Here is an 18,489-nt window from a genome sequence, read left to right on the forward strand (position 1 = left end):
AGGGCATGTGAATTAAATTATTTTATTATAGTCTAGATTGTAGCTTGAATTTTCAGGGCCTTAATAAATTTATCCAGACCTTTTTTTTTCCTTTTCAAAAAATTGCCACTATTCATATATAAGGTTGTACCAATTTCCACCAACCCCCCCCCCCCCCCCACACTTGCTTGGAAGGGCCTCCCTGAAAGCTGCCGGTGCTCGGTACCGTCGCGTACCACCACAAAAAAAGTCCTGAATTTATCCTGTTGAAACATCAGCATCATCCTGTCCTTCAGCCTGTCTTCCTTCTTGTTCTATGAACAAATTCACTGTTTGCTATTTTTTAACTCCCCCCACCTTTCCGAATCAAGGATCAGTGGTGTTAACTGCTGTGTGCGTGTCGGGTTCTTGTACGTATGGCCCTGATTTGGCTGGAATAATAAAGATATCAGCCTGTATTATCGGAGTCTGCTGCATTAATCAGACTTGCTGGAATGATCACATGGTATTCTATCGCCTTTCCCTGCGAGCTGCTGCTTGTCAGCAGCTGGCTGAGAGCTGCAGGGCTGCAGGCCAGTTATCTGCAGACCCCCTTCCCCCCCCTCCCCCCCCCCCCCGTCCAGAATCTTTCCAACCTACTGCTGCCCGTTGATGCCTGTGGTTTCGACCAGCTAAATGTTTCTCCTGTGCCTTAGGAAGGGTATTTTTGCAGACTTGAAGGCCTCTCCGTCTTATCTCCTAGGCCATGTATGCATTCGAAGAATTCAGGTAGGCTCCGTGTTTCAGACATCGGCATGCTTCTCTCTCTCTCTCTCTCTCTCTCTCTCTCTCTCTCTCTCTCTCTCTCTCTTTTGCGCAAATTTTGCTGTGTAATGTCAGGCGGTTGCAAGAAGGTTTTTCGAGATGCAAGGGAGGGGGCTTTTCCCGTCGTACCAAAATCTCACCCCTTCTGTGGTATTTGGGAGGTGGGTGTGTCCGGGATGAGCTGCAGGTAAACAATAGCTACAGATGTGTAAGAGCTTCTTATGCCTTTCTGGGATTGGGGTTTTTTTCCCGAAATCACTGTTTGGAGCTGCAAGCAACTGTCTCGAGTTATAAATATAAAAACCTGCTGTTCCGTCAGGAAAATGAAAAAAAGTATATTTTTGCTATTTTTAGGTGCGTGGCAGATGCTTCTCCTCTAGAAGGAATGCAGATTACAGTAGTTAAGGGGCAAAATATTGATGTGCAGATCATACATGAGATTAGGCTGGGGGGAGGTTTGTTGCACACAGAGCATACATGTCTGTTGCTTGGGAGGATGCGAGATGCAGGATTTGGTCAAAACCGCCTTGTAAAAATAGAATGCTCTCGATGTTAGACTGCAGGTATTTTATTTTGACCAATTTTTTTTAAAGTGCCGTGGAGGCTGCTGTGCAGGAAGACTGTCTTTTGGATTAAATATTGTGCTCCAAGTGCTGACTTTGGAGGGAGTGTTGTGTCTGGCAGTTGTTTTATAACTCTTTCCCCCACACACACCTGTAGTCTTGATGATCTGCTAAATATAAATGAATCACAGTAAAGGCAATTTTGAGCAGCCACGAAACAGTACACGGATCTGTTAAGTTGTCTGACCTTCAGTGGTCTTTCACTCCCCCCCCACTCTTTTAATGTTAAAATTGTGAAAATATCATAACCATCTCTAGAGGTTTCATGCCTACGTTTTATAGTGTTTCAGTAATGACGTTCTGTAAAAAAGCTGACTTGAAGATTACGTATATATTTGAGAGAAGGGGATTGTTTACCAGAACAGGTAACCTGATTGAGGGGGAATTACTGGATTTGCTCACTGGCATTGAGTTAATAACATTCCTCCCCCCCCCCCCCCCCCATTTTAAGCATCTTTAAAACTATCGGATGTTAAGATTGGTAGCATCTTTGTTGGCTGGGCTGGTGCTGATCCTGAAGCAAAGGCTCCTAACAGCAATTCCATCTTCTTGGGAAGCAAGTGATGGTTTTTTGGAAAATGCAGGGTGAAAAATAGAAGGAGCTTGAGCTTGCTTGTGGAGTGTGGGAGAGTGCCGTCCCTGTAGGAAGAGGAGGATTTTTATCAGAAGCTGGTGCAGGGTTGCAACTGCAGTTGCTGTAGCATTGTCAAGAGCTCACAAGTCATGAAGTGGCCAATTAGTGTGTCACCAAGTTCAGCTGCAAATCTGCTGTCCTTTTTTTTTTTGCATAAGTCATTGCCCTGCCCAGAAGCGGACTGGGTGATGCAAAAGTGATTTTTGAATTCTCAACGATATTCTAATCGGGTTGTCACTAAAAATAAAATTCGTTTGACATGTCAGCTTGCAAAAAGGCAAGCCTGGATAGTTTCCCATTAACAAAATCCATACATTACAATAGTTTATAGTAATTCAGACCAATCAAAATAACACAACCAGTTGCACAAGTTCTCCAGAACTGTTCATCAGGCCACACACACACACACACACACACACAAGTGGAGGGCAAGCAAACACATCTTTCAGGCCATGGTGTTGGCCATTTCCTTTCATGTAAAGACCTCCTCAGTCAAAGTAAGCCTTTGAGCAAGATATATTTTTGGGCTGAAGCTTCAGAATTCCTTACATATTTGCCATACCTGTGTTGGGGAGGTTTATTTTGGAAACAGTAGCTGCTACCTACTTCCTAGGCTAGGCATATACACCTGTGCTGCCTTGATGCTCTGAGAAAATAGGACATACCAAAGAATCAAAGTAAGGCTTTGGGTTCTGTAACAATATGAAAGTTTTTAAGCCACTCAGAATTCTTCATCATCCATAAAGGAAGAGTATGAAATACTTGAACAGATGGTAACACAAGCATAGTTTTTAAATACATTTCAGATACAGCCTTAAATATACAGGCCCACAAGGAACAACTGCAGATACAGAGATTTTAACAACCCATTGAAGGAACTGGGAACTTCTAATGTATTAACCTTTTGTAAAGTAAAGGTAAAGGTTTCCCTTGCTCAAAAGCTAGTCGAATCCAACTCTAGGGGGTGGTGCTCATCTCCATTTCCAAGCTGAAGAGCCAGCGCTGTCTGAAGATGTTTCTGTGGTCATGTGGCCGGCATGACTAAACACTGAGGTGCACAGAACGCTGTTACCTTCCCACTGAAGCAGTACCTATTTATCTACTTGCAATTTCTTGCTTTCAAACTGCTAGGTTGGCAGGAGCTGGGTCCAGAGACGGGAGCTCACTCCATCATGTGGCACTAGGGTCTTGAACTGCCGAACTACAGACCTTTTGTAGCTTATCCTAAACTCCACAGCTGGGTTGGTAATAGACTCAAGTTACATTTCTGAAAATCTCAAAACAAGGCAGGGCTCATGAAGCTTCCGACTGGCTTGGGCCACTTTCCTCACAAGCTCAACTGGCTATAAATTGTCCTGAAACAATTGGGGGGGGGGGTGTTGTTTGCCATCAAGTCACAGCTGACTTTTGGCGACCCATATGCTTTTCAAGGCAAGAGAAGTTCCAGGATGATTTGCCATTGCTTCCCTTTGCGTAGAAACCCTTGACTTCCTTGGTGGTCTCCCATCCAAGTACTAACCAGGGCTAACTTTGCTTAGCTTCCAAGACCTGCAGATCGGGCTAACCTGGACTGTCCAGGTCAGGATTCTGAGCACCAATGCCGTTAGTTAAATAATTTGGTTCAGTTTAAGATAGTACAATCTCCTTTATTTTTAGCTGACTTTAAGATTTTTTTTAAATTGGGTGTGATGTTTTAAAGCCAATAAATTATCTGAGTTGCTTCAGGGACATCTGATTGTATTATTTCCAAGCACTGATATAATCCTACACAAGGGGATGCAGAGACTTTAGACAAATGGAAATTGCAACTAATAAGGCTATTACTAATAGAAGTTCCCTTGAGGGTAGAACCACCTATTACAGAGCAAAGGCAGGAATTGCCGTTACCAAAGCAGGGGGCACTATTTGCAGGGGAATATAGGCAGGTGAAGGATGAATGATGATTTTCCCTGCAGTACATTTACTGGCCAGTTTGGCCCCATTTTCCTCCTAGCTGCCTCTGAAGCCCAAATAGGGAGGGGAAAGCCATGGGGTAGGATTTCAGGGGAGGGCTGGCAAACAGGATCAGGAACCCCTCCTTCCTCCTTCTTACTGATTGTCTCTTTCATGTGCCTCCTCCTTCCCATTGCTTCTAAGCAAAAAAATGCACTCTCACTAAAGAAACCTGTAGCTCCACCCTTAGGAGCTAGGTGTGCATGTTTGTAGTTGCACAAAACCAAAGTGACTTAAGTTCTAGATTTGTGAGACCCGAGGATTTGGTGGTTCGTGGAGTTGTTTGTACACTCCTAAATTCCTTTGTTTTAAATAATGATGCATTTTGGCATTGTAAGCCACTGTTGTCTAAACGAAAAGAGGGCAGGTCTGGAAACCGTGGAGAACCGGATTCAAGTCCTGCCCTTGCTTGTGGACTGGCTGCCTCTGTGAATTAGGAGCAGCTTTACAGGACTATTGTGACAATCGATGCCCGTAAAGAGAGTAAGACATTGCAGAGCTGTTGAAATGATTAGATAATAAAAGCTCAGACCAGCTGTTGCAGCAGTGTGACATTAGAGCGGATGGACTGATGAGAAGGTTCCTTGCATTCTCTGAATGTAAGGATGCTTAACTACCATAGTGTATTGGCCCCCTTCCAAATGAGGTCATCACGGTCTGTCTACCCTGCAGCTTCATTCGATGCAGCACACTTCATTTTCTGCCTTATACTGTTGTGCTGTATAGCTGTGCGTCCTCAAACAGCTAATGGATTTCTTCCTAAAAGATGGCTCATTTCATTGCCGGATGTATCAACTCCCAGCATGCTGTTTATGAAGAACCTGTGTTTGAAATACTTTAACAAAGCAGAGGGTTGGGGTTTTATTTTTAAATGAGCTCTTCAATAAATGTAACCGTTATGGATTGTTTGAAGTGAAGGAGGGACTTTTAGTAATACCTGTGACAGTTGCATTATTTAAAATATGGAGTCCTCCAGAAAGATTTTTTCTGTTCCCCTACCGTGTCATATGCATCTCTTTAAAGTCAAGAACTGACTATCATAGATACTACATCTTACAGGCGGCCTGTGGTTTCATTGTTTAGCCACTGTAAACTTGTGAAGCCAATTTAAGTTGATTCTCCAAGGGAAATCAGTATGTTAACCCAAGATCCGGTCTATAGTGCCTTCAGTGGAATGGGGGAAAGATACCCCTTCTTGAGACTCCAGAGAGCTGGTACCAATTGGAAGAGAGGGTACCAGGCCAGAGGAGCCAACATCCTGACTCTGTGAAAAACAACGTCTTGTGTTTGTGGAACAAGGGTTGCCAGCTCCAGGTTGGGAAATACCTGGAGATTTTTGGGGTAGAGCCTGAGGAGGGCAGGTTTTGGGGAGAGGAGGGGTTTCAGTGAGGTATAATGACATAGAGTCCATCTGCCAGAGCAGCCATTTTCTCCCGGTGAACTGATCTGTGTGACCTAGAGATGAGTTGTAATAGCAGAAGAGCCGGCCTTGCTGGGAGAGCGGGGTAAAAATCTAATAAAATAAATATATAAGATGTATAGCCACTACCTGGAGGTTGGCAGCCCCATATGTAGTTCAGAATTGTTAATTATATTGGGGTATCCCCCCTCCCCCGGTGGAGCTGCGGTGGCTCAAGTGGTTAAGACGCTGAACTGCAGGCTGTGGAAGGTCAGTAGTTCAGCGGTTCAAGACCCGGGTGCCGCAAGACAGGGTGAGCTCCTGTCTCTAGTTCCAGCTCCTGCCAACCTAGCAGTTCGAAAGCAAGAAATTGCAAGTAGATAAATAGGGACCACTTCGGTGGGAAGGTAACAGCGTTCCGTGCGCCTTGGTGTTTAGTCATGCCAGCCACATGACCAAGGAAACGTCTTCGGACAGCGCTGGCTCTTCGGCTTTGAAACGGAGATGAGCACCGCATCCCTAGAGTCGGATTCGACTGGCTTTCGAGCAAGGGAACCTTTACCTTTTTATCCCCCCCCCCCCTCAATGTGAATATATAACTTTTGGGCTTCTTTTTTCTAAAAAGAAAGTGAATACAAAACCCAGTGACATCATTCGTACCCTGATGTATTGTTGACAGGATGGGGATAACCCGGGGAAAGACTGCATAGAGAAGATAATAACGGCCCGTTTTGACTTCAAGTTGGCATACCTCGTGTACCTTCATAAATTTATCTCAACCACTGTTGATATACAGACCACCAAAAGCTTCCGTTTGCTCTCGGCCAGCTTTTTGACTCCATCAGGTGGATCCTTTAGTTCCAAAAAGGTTTGTTGTAGATCCCTCGGATGAGAATCTCTGTCTGTAGGACTGGAGCAGATGTGGCTGTAGCATAGAGCCTGGCTCTTTTCCGTGTACGTCCAGGGCTTCCTTACTATGTGTCCAGACAATAAAAATGCCATCAATGTATCACAGGCATAAGAACACCACTAGTGGCCACATGCAGCTCTCAACTCAAAACAGTTCAACGCATCATCAGCAGTTTATAACCTCTGCTGGATAATGACAGTTCTCTTTCACAAGTACTAGGGGGCAAACCTTCTTCTTCCCGGAATGCAAGTGCTGTCATCTAACACCTGCAGCGGGGCCCCCCAGCATGGTTTTAGAAAGTGATGGAGATTAAGTGGGGCTTTTGCCCAGCAGGGCTTCTGACTGGCTGTGCAGATTGAAAGGCTTCCTGTTAAACAGACCATCTGCCTGAAATGTTGAGGAGCTACTCTTAGTTATATATAACCTCACTCCCAGATATTTTCTGATAGGCTCCACCTCCTGTGGCGGCCATTTTGTGATGGTGCCCACTGCCCTGTCTCAGAATTCCAAAGGTGCTCACAGGCTGAAAAAGGTTGGGGACTCTGTCCTGACCAATGGCAATTAAACAATGAGCCTGTCAGCATCTAACACCAAAGGCTAATGAGACAGGGTCTTAAGATCCTGACCTGGAAAATCAGCTTTTCTCCTTTATTTTTTTTTAAACTTGTAACATGTGGCCTGCTGAAGAGTTCTATTGATCTCAAAATCTTGCACAATGTTTTGTGTCATTTTGGTTGGCCCTACTGAAGGGTGTTTAATGGGTTTTTGTTTCTTAAACTGTGCTGCGGGGGCATGAAGGTTTCCTCCCTTGCCATTGTGGGGTATAAAATCCATCTAGCGCACATAACGAGAGAGGCACCTGCACATTGACCTTGAGTAGGTGCACTTGTTAGGCTTATATCACACCCTATCCCCAAAATGGGCTCAGGGCGGCTCACAGCAGTTTTAGAATATAAATAAATAACAAAAACATATACTAGAATCAAGTTAAAAACAAAAAACATATAATAGAATCAAGTTAAAAACAATCAGTCAAAGGCAAGATGGCAGCAAACAAAGAATAGGAACTCCAGGGCCGTCCATAATGCCTCCTGCAGGATGATTAGTCCGGTAATGTATTTCTCTGGGCAGGGGAAGCTGGGATGGATTGAACATCTGCTGCCTCAGCCAGCTCTGTTTTATAGGCCCTGTGGAATTGTAACAGGTCCCGCAGGCCCCTGATCTCAGATGGGAACATGGCCAGGGCCAGGGCAGAGAAAGACCTGGCCCTGGTTGAGGTTAAGCGGATGTCTTTTGGGCCAGGGACTACCAGTAGATGTTGATCAGCAGAGCACAAAGCTCTCCGAGGCACATGCGGTTTGATGTGTCATCACATGAGAAATATGAACAAGGTCCTCACATGTTTCCTGTCTATGCCATGGTATGCCGTGGTACAATTACAGCTATAGGGTTTGGATTTTACAGCCCAATATCAGGCGCGTTCCCTTATTTATTGATTGACTGTAATTATGTTGCAATAGACTGATGTCTACTGGTAACTTGTGAAATTTGTGACTTTTTTTGATGGTCTACCCTTGCGGTTTGTATTTCTATATATCACATACGCTTGGGGGTCCCTGTTGTTTGACTGGTAGTGGCAATTAGCAAGCCATGCTGCAATCTCTCCTCCAAAGCATCGTGTGTGACAGACACATTTGAAAAGAAACACATTGGATTTCTTTATGCGCAAAGTTGCACACCCAGTTTGCCTCTGTGCTTGCTGCTGTGCCCTTGTAGCCTCTCTTCAGCCTGTAAATAGATTCTTGTAAAGGAGCCACGAATCTCTGGTGCTCTGTATTTCATAAGTATTTACTATGTAGGAGATCTGTAACCTTTGGAATGTCCCTTCAATATTCATATGACAAGAGACTTCCTTTATTCAGAATAAAATTACTGAGCTCAGGGAGGTAAGGAATTAAGTTTGCTGTCACTGAATGGTGTTAACGCCAAAGAGATAGTCGAGAGTGTTTTTAAAACAAAGAACGTCTAGGGCTTTGAGATGCTGATGCTATTTTGAGCACTGTTTGCTAGACATTGTGATAGTAGATGGTGCCAATCTGTAGCTAGTGGTGCAGCGCACAAGAGGTAACTTCAGAGGATATCAACAAATTAAAGCATTCTTCTTTTTGGTAGAGCAGAATGTTGTGAGACTGATTGGAGCTGCTGCAGACAAAATCAGAAGAGGGTGCTGTCTTTTTCAAGTCCTCTGATCTACTGTTTCTCCCCAAAGTTTCCTGTTGTTTGAATCCTTTTGCAAACATTCCAGCATCTTCTGTTTTTAGGCATCTTTCGGCAGGCAAGGGAAAGAATGTCATGGCTAACGGGCTTTTTGTCATATCAAACAACCCTGTTATGACTTTCTCAGCTCAGTCAAATTTTGCATCTTGTTTGTTGGGAAAAGCAAACTGGCTGTTTGCAGAGAAGACAGTTCTTATTTCTGAAAGAGGGGAATACTACCCTTTCTGATTTAGGACCTGAGGGAAATACAGTACGCACACACGCTGCAGTAGCTGGAACTTATTTGTTGCTGTTATCAAATGTACGTGTGTGGTCACTGCATGATCCCTGTTTGGGTATAGGGTAGGATCAAGACTAAATTTTCTATGAGCAAAATGGAAATGTTGTGCCCCACCCCCCACTGCATTCCTCTGACCTCCTGAAATGATGCTCTGAGAGTTTAGGGGAGTCTGAGAAATGACATGAGAGGGGGAGTCAGCAGAAACTGCTAGCTGAGTCTGGATCACAATCCACTCTTTGTGCAATCGTATTTATTTTTATGCATCTTAATAAATGTGTATGTGGCCTTTCTGCTCAGTGCATGCCCAAGGTGACTCACAGGTATAGACATAGTTCCAGGTGGTCAGCCGTGTTGGGCTGAAGCATAGCGTTTTAGGTCTACCCTTTTAGAGTCCACTGGCACTTTTAAGACCAACAAAGGTTTATTCAAAGTATGAGCGTTCATGTGCAAGGCATAGTTTTTCAAAATACATATTCAAATACAAACGTATTTTAAAAAGTGTGTATGCACGCAAAAGCTCATACCTTGAATAAACCTTTGTTGGTCTTAAAGGTGCCAGTGGACTCTACAAGTGTAGACATAAAATACTATGGTCCCAGTCACAGGGGCTGGAAAATGCGGGGGGGGGGGGAAGCGTGGCTGTTTGCTCCGGAGCAAAGTGACGCACAGCAGCCCGATCACATGTCCCATGGAGGTCCCGTGGGTATACTGTTAGGTGCCGATCACACAGCTATCCTGCAGCGCGGCAAAGAAGCGGTGCAATGGGATCACACTGGCAATCGCTAGGCACCGCTTTCGTGGCAAACGGGAATTTTTCCCCCTCACCACAGTGTGCGCATGTCCCAGTGGGCGTTTGTGCGCATCCTGTGGAGACTTTAAAAACCCCAAACATCCAGTTTGTGACGGAACATGGGCGGGCGCTGTATGCCACGGGATTCCAGCGGAAATGTGATCAGACGCCCGCGCTTGCCCCGCGTTTTCCGGAAACTGGCACATTGTATGTACTGGGTTTTTTACTCCATATCTTCGGCAAGAAGCCACAGGTTAGCCTCGGGTGCACTACGCTTCCCAGATGTTGCTGTGTGATCGCGCCTGGAAAATCCGCCTATCATCTGTATCTTTAGCGCGGCAAATGCTCCGTGTGAATGGGGCCAATGATAAATAAAAAGAAAACATCAAGAAAAATAAAATGCTTAAAATAAGTATCAAATCACTGTATTTACTCTTCCTGTCCATGCTGTTTTGCAGGCTTTGTTAGTTTTATTGTACAGTTCTAGCTTTAGAGCTGGAGGGTTGGGGGTGGAGACATGGGGGGGGGGCGTCACCAGTGTGATGACTCCACTTCTGGGGAAAACCCAGACGTGATGGCAGATAGCACTAGAAATTGCCAGAAACTATATGGTAAAGTCATAGAGTTCTAGTGATTCCTAGAGCTACCCACTGTCACTTCCAGCTTTTCCCTTGAAGTGAGCCAGCATCTGTGCTGTTTTTAAACATTTTCTTCTGCTGCCACTTGGAGTGGTGGTGAGCAATGGGAGCTCAGAGCGAGGGATCCTCCACCCCCACTGGGGGCTTAGCAGTCCTATCTAGAACTGTTATGCCTAATGGTAGCAGGAAACCAGAGTTGGAGAAGAGCTCTTCAGGTGTAAAGAGCCAGAAACAATGTGCTAAATGGATGTCTGTCAGCAGCTCCTCCCCCGCAGCTGCTCCCACTCAGGTGGAACACGGGGTCTGGGTATAGGTTAAGACGCTGAACTACAGGCTGTGGAAGGTCAGTAGTTCAGCAGTTCGAGACCCAGGTGCCGCAAGACGGAGTGAGCTCCCGTCTCTAGTTCCGGCTCCTGCCAACCTAGCAGTTCGAAAGCAAGAGATTGCAAGTAGATAAATAGGGACCACTTTAGTGAGAAGGTAACAGCGTTCCGTGCGCCTTGGTGTTTAGTCATGCTGGCCACATGACCACAGAAACGTCTTCGGACAGCTCTGGCTCTTCGGCTTTGAAACGGAGATGAGCACCGCAACCCTAGAGTCGGACTCGACTGGCTTTTGAGCAAGGGAACCTTTACCTTTACCTTATAATCTGCTGGCAAGAACTAGGTGGTCATGAGCTGGTCAGCGTGAAGCAGCTGAACCAGCAATACTATGGTTTATGCAGTCCTAGCCCCACCTCTTCTGAGTGTGTAAGGGATGATGGCAAAATGATCTGGCAAAATGAATGGCCTGTGGTGAACATCACCTGTGGACATACAAAAAGCAATTTTATACTAATTCAGACTATTAGTCCATCTAGCTGACAGTTATCTCTTCCGAGAAAGGTCTTTCTCAACTCTTTCTTTTTGAGAACCTTTTAGCTGGATATGCCAGATAGTGAACCTGGGACGGTTCTGCATGCAAAACATGAGCTACCCACAGAATTTCCCCTTATTATTATATTCACTCTTCTTATTATTATTATTATTATTCTTATTATTATTATTATCAGTAGATACTTTCATAGTGTTTGCAAGTTTTAAAACGCTGCCCCCAGTGAAGTGGGGGTGAATCATTCTGGACTTTTTAACCTCTCTGATCTTAAAATGATTGCTAAAATATTGTCTGCGTTGAATATTTTAATTTGCTACAGTCCTGTTATATATGTGTGTGTGAATTCCTATAGCAAATGTGTAAAGCGCTATGGCAGTCTGTGCTCTTAATTTAGTGACTAGGTTTTTTTAGATGATCGCTTATGCATGTGCATTGGACAAGCTCTTTCTTTAAAGCTCAGTAGTTTGTCTATAAAAAAACCCCAGTGTCTGCTGCATTCTGCTTATATAATCATTAAACTCTGTAAGACAATAAGATGTTACAGAATCTGTATAATCTGCACCTCAGTTCTTGCTGCGCACTTAATTATTTTACTGTCAGTTGGTGACTGAGAAACAAGGCTGAATGGAGAGAGTTTCGGGAAGGTAGCCATGTTGGTTTTCAGTAGAAGAGCTAGATTCGAGTCCAGTAGCACCTTAGAGACTAACAAAATTTCAGGGTATAATATTTTAAGAATCAAAGCTCCTTTCCTCAGGTATGCAGAGGTATCTTATGAAGGGAGTTCTGACTCTTCAAAGCTTATACCCTGAAGATCCAATTGGTCTCTAAGGTACTACTGGACTCGAATCAAGGCCAAGTGGAGAGTTCACTTGTAAGTGAACCAGCTTGGTGTAGTGGTTAAGTGCGCGGACTCTAATCTGGGAGAATCGGGTTTGATTCCCCACTCCTTCATTTGCAGCTGCTGGATGACCTTGGGCAAGCCATAGTTCCGTCAGAGCTGTTCTTGAAAGAGCAATTCTTAAAAGAGTTCTCTCAGCCCCACCCACCTCACAGGGTGTCTGTTGTGGGGAGGGGAAGGAAAGGAGATTGTAAGCCACTCTGAGACTCCGAGTGAAGGGCAGGGTATAAATCCAATCTCTTCTCTCTTTTCTAAGTGCACACTTAGCTGTGCATGCAGAAGTTCTTTTTTTTTTTTAATATAAAGATCCATTTGCCACTCTCCATTTCTGGAACTGAGGACGTAATGATAGTGGTCAAAAAGGGAATGCATTTGCATTTTAAACAAGCCACTGCTTGTGTCAAAAAGAGCCCATTTTAGCTTCCTAGTTTTAGCAGAGTGATATGTACAACTGCTCTGTGTGACCTTGCATCCAGGAATGGCTTAGGGCAATAGCATCTGTGCATGCAGACAAAGGAGGCGGAATCTCCTGGGAGTAAATGCATGCATGTCCCAATTATGCCAATATGACTACGGCATCACTTGCTTGTGCCTGGAAAAGAAGGGCTGCAGTCACATTCTCAGCACCAGCAAAACACAACCTCTGAGCCTAACCAAGTGCAAACTTTTGCAGGACCAGGAATGCACAAAGGGCCACAGCCTTGGCAGAAGAAATCTGACTGGCAGCTGGACCGCCAATGCAATCTTATGAGCATTTTCCCGGGAGTAAGCCCCATTGAGTAGACTTCAGTAGGATTCTGAGTAGACCTGCTTAGGATTTGTAATGTATTCAGCCTGACATGCCCGGACTTGCCCGGGCTGGCCAGGCACAACTCTTCAATAGCTTCATGTCCAAAGACAATGGGTCCGTAGGATCCTAGCCGGCCCAATCAAAGGGCCAGCTTCTCAGCCGGGAGACCAATGGTCGCCCGGTTACTGTAAATAGCCTATCGGGAGTAGGGGGTGTGTTTAGGTGTACTTGGTGGCGGGTTTTCTGAACATATATAACCAGCCTGCGAGCTGGTCCCTTCGTCTTTGTCCTGAACTAAATAAAGGTATGCTTAGCTGAAATCACTCTCCGTCTGCATACTTTTCACTGGCGACGAAGGTGGGATCCACGACCCCATGAACAAAGACCCGGACGCCAACACGAGCACCGCACCGAGCCCCGACGCCGAGACCTCCGGGAACCGCGCCGCTTCGCTTCCCAGCTCTCCGGCAACCGCTCATCGCGCAGCTCCCGGCTCCGCTTCGCTCCCTGCTGACCCCGAGAGCAGCAGCGGCCTCCACAACGCTCCCGACGCCATCGCCGTTCCAGAGGCCACCCCACCACGTGGCGACAGTACAATGGCGACCGCGACCGCAACAGAAAGCCTGCCCGCTTTCGATCTCTCCCAGCCCTCGCTGTGGGACACCTGGCTGGACACGCTGGAGAGCCGCTTCACCATCCACAAGGTGGTGGATGACGCGATGAAGAAGGCTTACCTGCTGAGCCACTGCGGAATCCAGACCCATCGGCTCCTCAAGGACTTAATCTCGCCCAAACTAACGAAGGACGAGTCATACAGCTCCTTAGTCCAGGCCCTGACCGACCACCTGGCTCCCAAACCCACGAAGTACGTGGAGCGGTTGGACTTCTTCGCAAGAGTTCAGGCCTCCGGCGAAACCACCTCCGATTTTCTGGCGGCGCTGCGGAGCCTGGCGACCCGGTGCTCCTTCCCCAGCCTCGACGATACCCTCCTGAACCAGTTCCTCGTCGGACTCCGGGAGCCGAAGCTGCAGAGGAAACTGGTGAGCCAGAACGATCTGAGCCTGGACAAGGCCATCCGGGAGGCCTCAGCATACGAACAAGCGCGACAAGACCGCCGCGCCAAGGCGGTCCACCGTACCCAAGTGAGCAGCGGCTCCGACGTCTCGGACCAAGAGGAAGTCCTACAACTCCGACAGCGGACTCAGCAGCGATCAAAACACGTATCCTCCAGGACCTCCAAGGCCCCGTCTCCAAGTCAGTGCGCCAGCTGCGGGGAGGATCACGAACGCAGGTCGTGCCGTTTCCGGAATGCGGTCTGCCGTTCCTGCAACAAGGCAGGACACATCGCCAAGGTCTGCCGGTCCAAGGGACAACGACCGAGATCGGCCACCCACCAGACCACCGCGGAACTGCCCCTGGAGCTCCACACCGTGTCGTCCCACTTTCCACAGCACCAGGTCTGTAACCTGCCCCCCGACGGCCCAAATAAAATGCATGTGACGGTCCTCATAGAGGGAGCCCCCTGCACCATGGAGATCGACACCGGGTCGACCTACTCCATAATATCCGCGGACACGCTCCGTGCACTGTGTCCTCGGGGGGGGCCACCACTACAGAAGTCACGGGGTTTCCGGTTACGGGACTTTAACAAAAACCCCGTGGCGGTGGTGGGCTGGGGCAAGTTCCGGGTCCAGTTTCAGGGTTTCAAGGGCCAACTGGACCTACTGGTTGTGGACCGGCCCCTCTCCAGCTTGTTGGGACTGGCCTGGTTCAAGGCCCTGGGGCTCTCCGTTACGGGCATCAACCAGGTTGGAGCGCAGGATTTCGGGGCGGTGTGCGCAGAATTTCCCCGCATCTTCGATGGGACCCTGGGGCGGTACACGGGCCCTGCCATTTCCCTGGACCTAGACCCCGCGATACGCCCCATCCGCATCAGGGCCCGGCTGCCCCCGATCTCCATGAGGCCGAAGGTGGAGGCCGAGCTCGATCGCCTAGTTGAGCAAGGCGTGCTAGAACCGGTGGCGTCGGCCCGGTGGGAGACCCCCATTGTCACACCACTCAAGCCGAACGGGGACGTCCGCATCTGCGCGGACTATAAATGCACCATAAACAAAGCCCTGCAGCCCCACGCGTACCCGGTGCCGGTAGTAAGCCAAGTGCTGGCAGCCCTGGCAGGGGCTCGGGTGTTCGGCAAACTGGACTTGGCCCAGGCGTACCAGCAGCTACCGGTGGACGCCGCCACGGCCGAGGCACAGACCATTGCGACCCACAAAGGGGCCTTCAAGGTGCACCGCCTCCAGTTCGGGGTCTCAGTCGCGCCGGGGATCTTTCAATCTTTTATGGATTCCCTCCTTAAAGGCATCCCCGGAGTTCAGCCGTTTCTAGACGACGTGCTGATCGCCGCGCCAGACCCCTCGTCCTTCGCAGACCGTCTGAGGGCCGTTTTACAACGCTTCGACGCGGCGGGCCTCAAGGTGAAACGGGAGAAGTGCCTACTGGGGGTGCCGCGGGTGGAGTTTCTGGGCTTCGCGGTGGACGCCGCCGGCCTGCACCCCTCCCAGGACAAGGTAGAAGCCATCACACACGCCCCGGCCCCGAAGTCCAAAACGGAGCTACAGGCGTTCCTAGGCCTGGTGAACTTCTACCACTCCTTTTTGCCCCTGAAGGCGGCCGTCGCGGAGCCGCTCCACCGCCTCCTCGACAAGTCGGCGCAATGGGCCTGGGGGCCACCACACGACGCAGCTTTCCAAACAATAAAGGACCTCCTGGTCTCTAATGCGGTCCTCGCCCATTTTGACGAGGCCCTTCCCGTGGTACTGGCGTGCGACGCTTCCCCCTATGGGGTCGGGGCGGTCCTGGGGCACAGACTACCGGATGGTCGCGAGGTCCCGGTGGCCTACTACTCGCGGACACTGTCGTCGGCCGAGCGCAACTACGCGCAGATCGACAAGGAGGCGTTGGCAATCGTGGCAGGGGTGAAAAAATTTCACCACTACTTGTACGGCCCCTGCTGGGCCTCCTCGCACCCGACCGGCAGACACCGCAGATAACCTCGCCCAGGGTGCTACGCTGGTCCATCTTCCTGGCGGGGTATGCGTACGACCTCGTCCATCGGCCCGGAAAGGCGATGGGCCACGCCGACGCACTGAGCCGCCTGCCCCTCGCGCTCCTCGTCGCGAGCCTGGAAACCCTCACGGACCAGCCGGTCCATGTTTCGGAGGTGGCACGCTGTACCTCCAAGGACAAGACATTGGGGAGGGTCTTGGACTGGGTGGTGAGGGGGTGGCCCGAGGCCAAAGGAGACCAGGACATCGCCCCGTTCGCCACCCGGAAACACGAACTCTCAACCCACAAGGGGTGCTTGCTGTGGGGAAGCCGGGTGGTCATCCCCTCGCCTTTAAGGGAACGGGTACTCACCGCCCTGCACGAGACACACCCCGGGGTGGTGCGGATGAAAGCCCTGGCCAGGAGCTATGTGTGGTGGCCAGGACTGGACGCGGACATTGAAGGGGTGGTCAAGAGGTGCCAGCCCTGCCAAGCCTCGCGGCCGGAACCACCCCGAGCGCCCGAGAGGGCCTGGGAATCCTCCCACCGTCCCTGGTCCCGCCTCCATCTGGACTTTGCTGGACCCTTCCAGGGCAAGCTGTTCTTCATCCTGGTGGACGCATACAGCAAGTGGCTGGAAGTGGTCCCGGTGCCCTCCACATCATCGCAGGCCGCAATCCGGGCCATGTGGAGGATCTTCAGCGGCCAAGGGATCCCCGACACGCTGGTCACGGACAATGGAACCGCGTTCACCTCGGCCGAGTTCCAGGCTTTCACCAGGTACTACGGGATCCGCCACGTCCGATCCGCCCCGTTCCACCCTGCCACGAATGGCCAGGCGGAGCGCATGGTGCGCACCACAAAGGACGCACTTCGCCGACTGGACTCCACCGATTGGGACTATAAACTAGCAGCCTTTCTCTTCGGACAGCGTACCACGCCACACACCACGACCGGCCGCTCCCCGGCCGAACTACTGCTGGGCCGCCGCCTGGCCTCCCGACTGGATCGGTTACACCCAGATCGGGCAACCCCGGAGGCCCCGGGCACCGAGACGTACGAGCCGGCCAGAGGGTTCTTTCCAGAGGACCCGGTGTACGCCCGAAACTACGGCCGGGGGCCTCAATGGATCCCAGCCCGAGTCATACGGGTCAAGGGCCCCCGTTCGTACGAGGTCTCCAGCGAGGATGGCCAGATCCTCCACCGGCACATAGATCAGCTGCGCCGTCGCACGCTACAGCTGGACCCTGAGGATCCGGACGAGGACCCAGAGCCTGCCACATCGGCCCCACTCCCGGCACCGGATCCACAGCCGCCTCTCCGTGAGGAACCCGAGGCACCTCACACCGTGGTGCCAGCCTGTCCTGCCTCCTCGGCGCCCCCGTCGGCCCCAGGCCCCTCGGCTCCCAGGGCCCCCGAGACCGAACCCATCGCTACCCCGGAGCCCCGACGCTCGACGCGCCCCAAGAAGCCACCCGCCTACTTGAAGGACTTCGTCTGTGGGTGCCTTCTGAACCAAGGGGGGAGGGGTGTAATGTATTCAGCCTGACATGCCCGGACTTGCCCGGGCTGGCCAGGCACAACTCTTCAATAGCTTCATGTCCAAAGACAATGGGTCCGTAGGATCCTAGCCGGCCCAATCAAAGGGCCAGCTTCTCAGCCGGGAGACCAATGGTCGCCCGGTTACTGTAAATAGCCTATCGGGAGTAGGGGGTGTGTTTAGGTGTACTTGGTGGCGGGTTTTCTGAACATATATACCAGCCTGCGAGCTGGTCCCTTCGTCTTTGTCCTGAACTAAATAAAGGTATGCTTAGCTGAAATCACTCTCCGTCTGCATACTTTTCAGGATTGCACTGTGAATTACCCAATAACAAGAGGAGGAGCATGCTTAGATGGGGGGAGGAAGATATCAGTCCAAACAGTGGCAAAATTTTAAAGAATCTATTTGCATTAATCGAGTCAAATCTCAGCTGGAGATCTCCCGGTATTGTAACTGATCTCCAGGCAACAAAGATTGGTTCACCTGGAGGCAATGGCTGCTTTGGAAGGTGGACTCTATGGCATTGTACCCCATTGAAGTTCCTCCCCTCCCCAAACCCCGCCCACCTCAGGCTCCACCTCCAAAATCTCCAGGTATTTCACAGCTCAGAGGTGATAACCCTAGTGGAGCAGCTGTAGCTCCGTGGAAGAGCCTTTGCAGAAGGCCCCAGGTTCAGTCTCCAGCATCTCCAGTTAAAAGGATCAAGCAGTAGGTGAAAGTGGAAGACCTTTGCCGAAGCCCTGGAGAACAGCTGCCAGTCAGTGTAGACAATACTGACTTTGGGAGGCGAATGGCCTAATTCAGTATAAGGCGATTTCATAGGGTTGCCAAGTCGTGGCGGGGGATTGTATGTCTTCGCAGAATCCATGCCGTGGGGGCGGCGAGACGCATTGCACCCGCCGTCACTGGGATGCGACGCTTGGCATCATGTCCTGGCGACGGCGGTGCAACGCGTCTCGCCGTCCCTGCGGCACGGATTCTGCGAAGCCATGCGGATCCCCCGCCGCGATTTGGTGA

The 18,489-nt window shown here is 49.8% G+C and overlaps 1 protein-coding gene across 5 annotated transcripts in view; it reads left to right on the plus strand.

Annotated features, from left to right (window-relative positions):
• The first annotated feature begins 688 nt into the window (after positions 1-688).
• The window catches only part of EVL (Enah/Vasp-like), a 189,412-nt gene continuing 171,611 nt past the window's right edge, over positions 689-18,489 (plus strand). For 2 of the 5 annotated variants that reach the window (XM_015424451.1, XM_015424452.1), the window contains exon 1: positions 698-747. In XM_015424451.1, the coding sequence (XP_015279937.1) occupies positions 725-747 (23 nt within the window). In that variant the 5' untranslated portion in view covers positions 698-724. Of the gene's footprint in view, positions 748-18,489 lie in introns of all 5 variants that reach the window. The other 3 variants (XM_015424456.1, XM_015424458.1, XM_015424454.1) reach the window with 3 other exon arrangements.

Source organism: Gekko japonicus, unplaced genomic scaffold, assembly GCF_001447785.1.
Source record: "Gekko japonicus isolate JY-2015 unplaced genomic scaffold, Gekko_japonicus_V1.1 scaffold44, whole genome shotgun sequence".
NCBI classification, from domain to species: Eukaryota; Metazoa; Chordata; class Lepidosauria; order Squamata; family Gekkonidae; genus Gekko; species Gekko japonicus.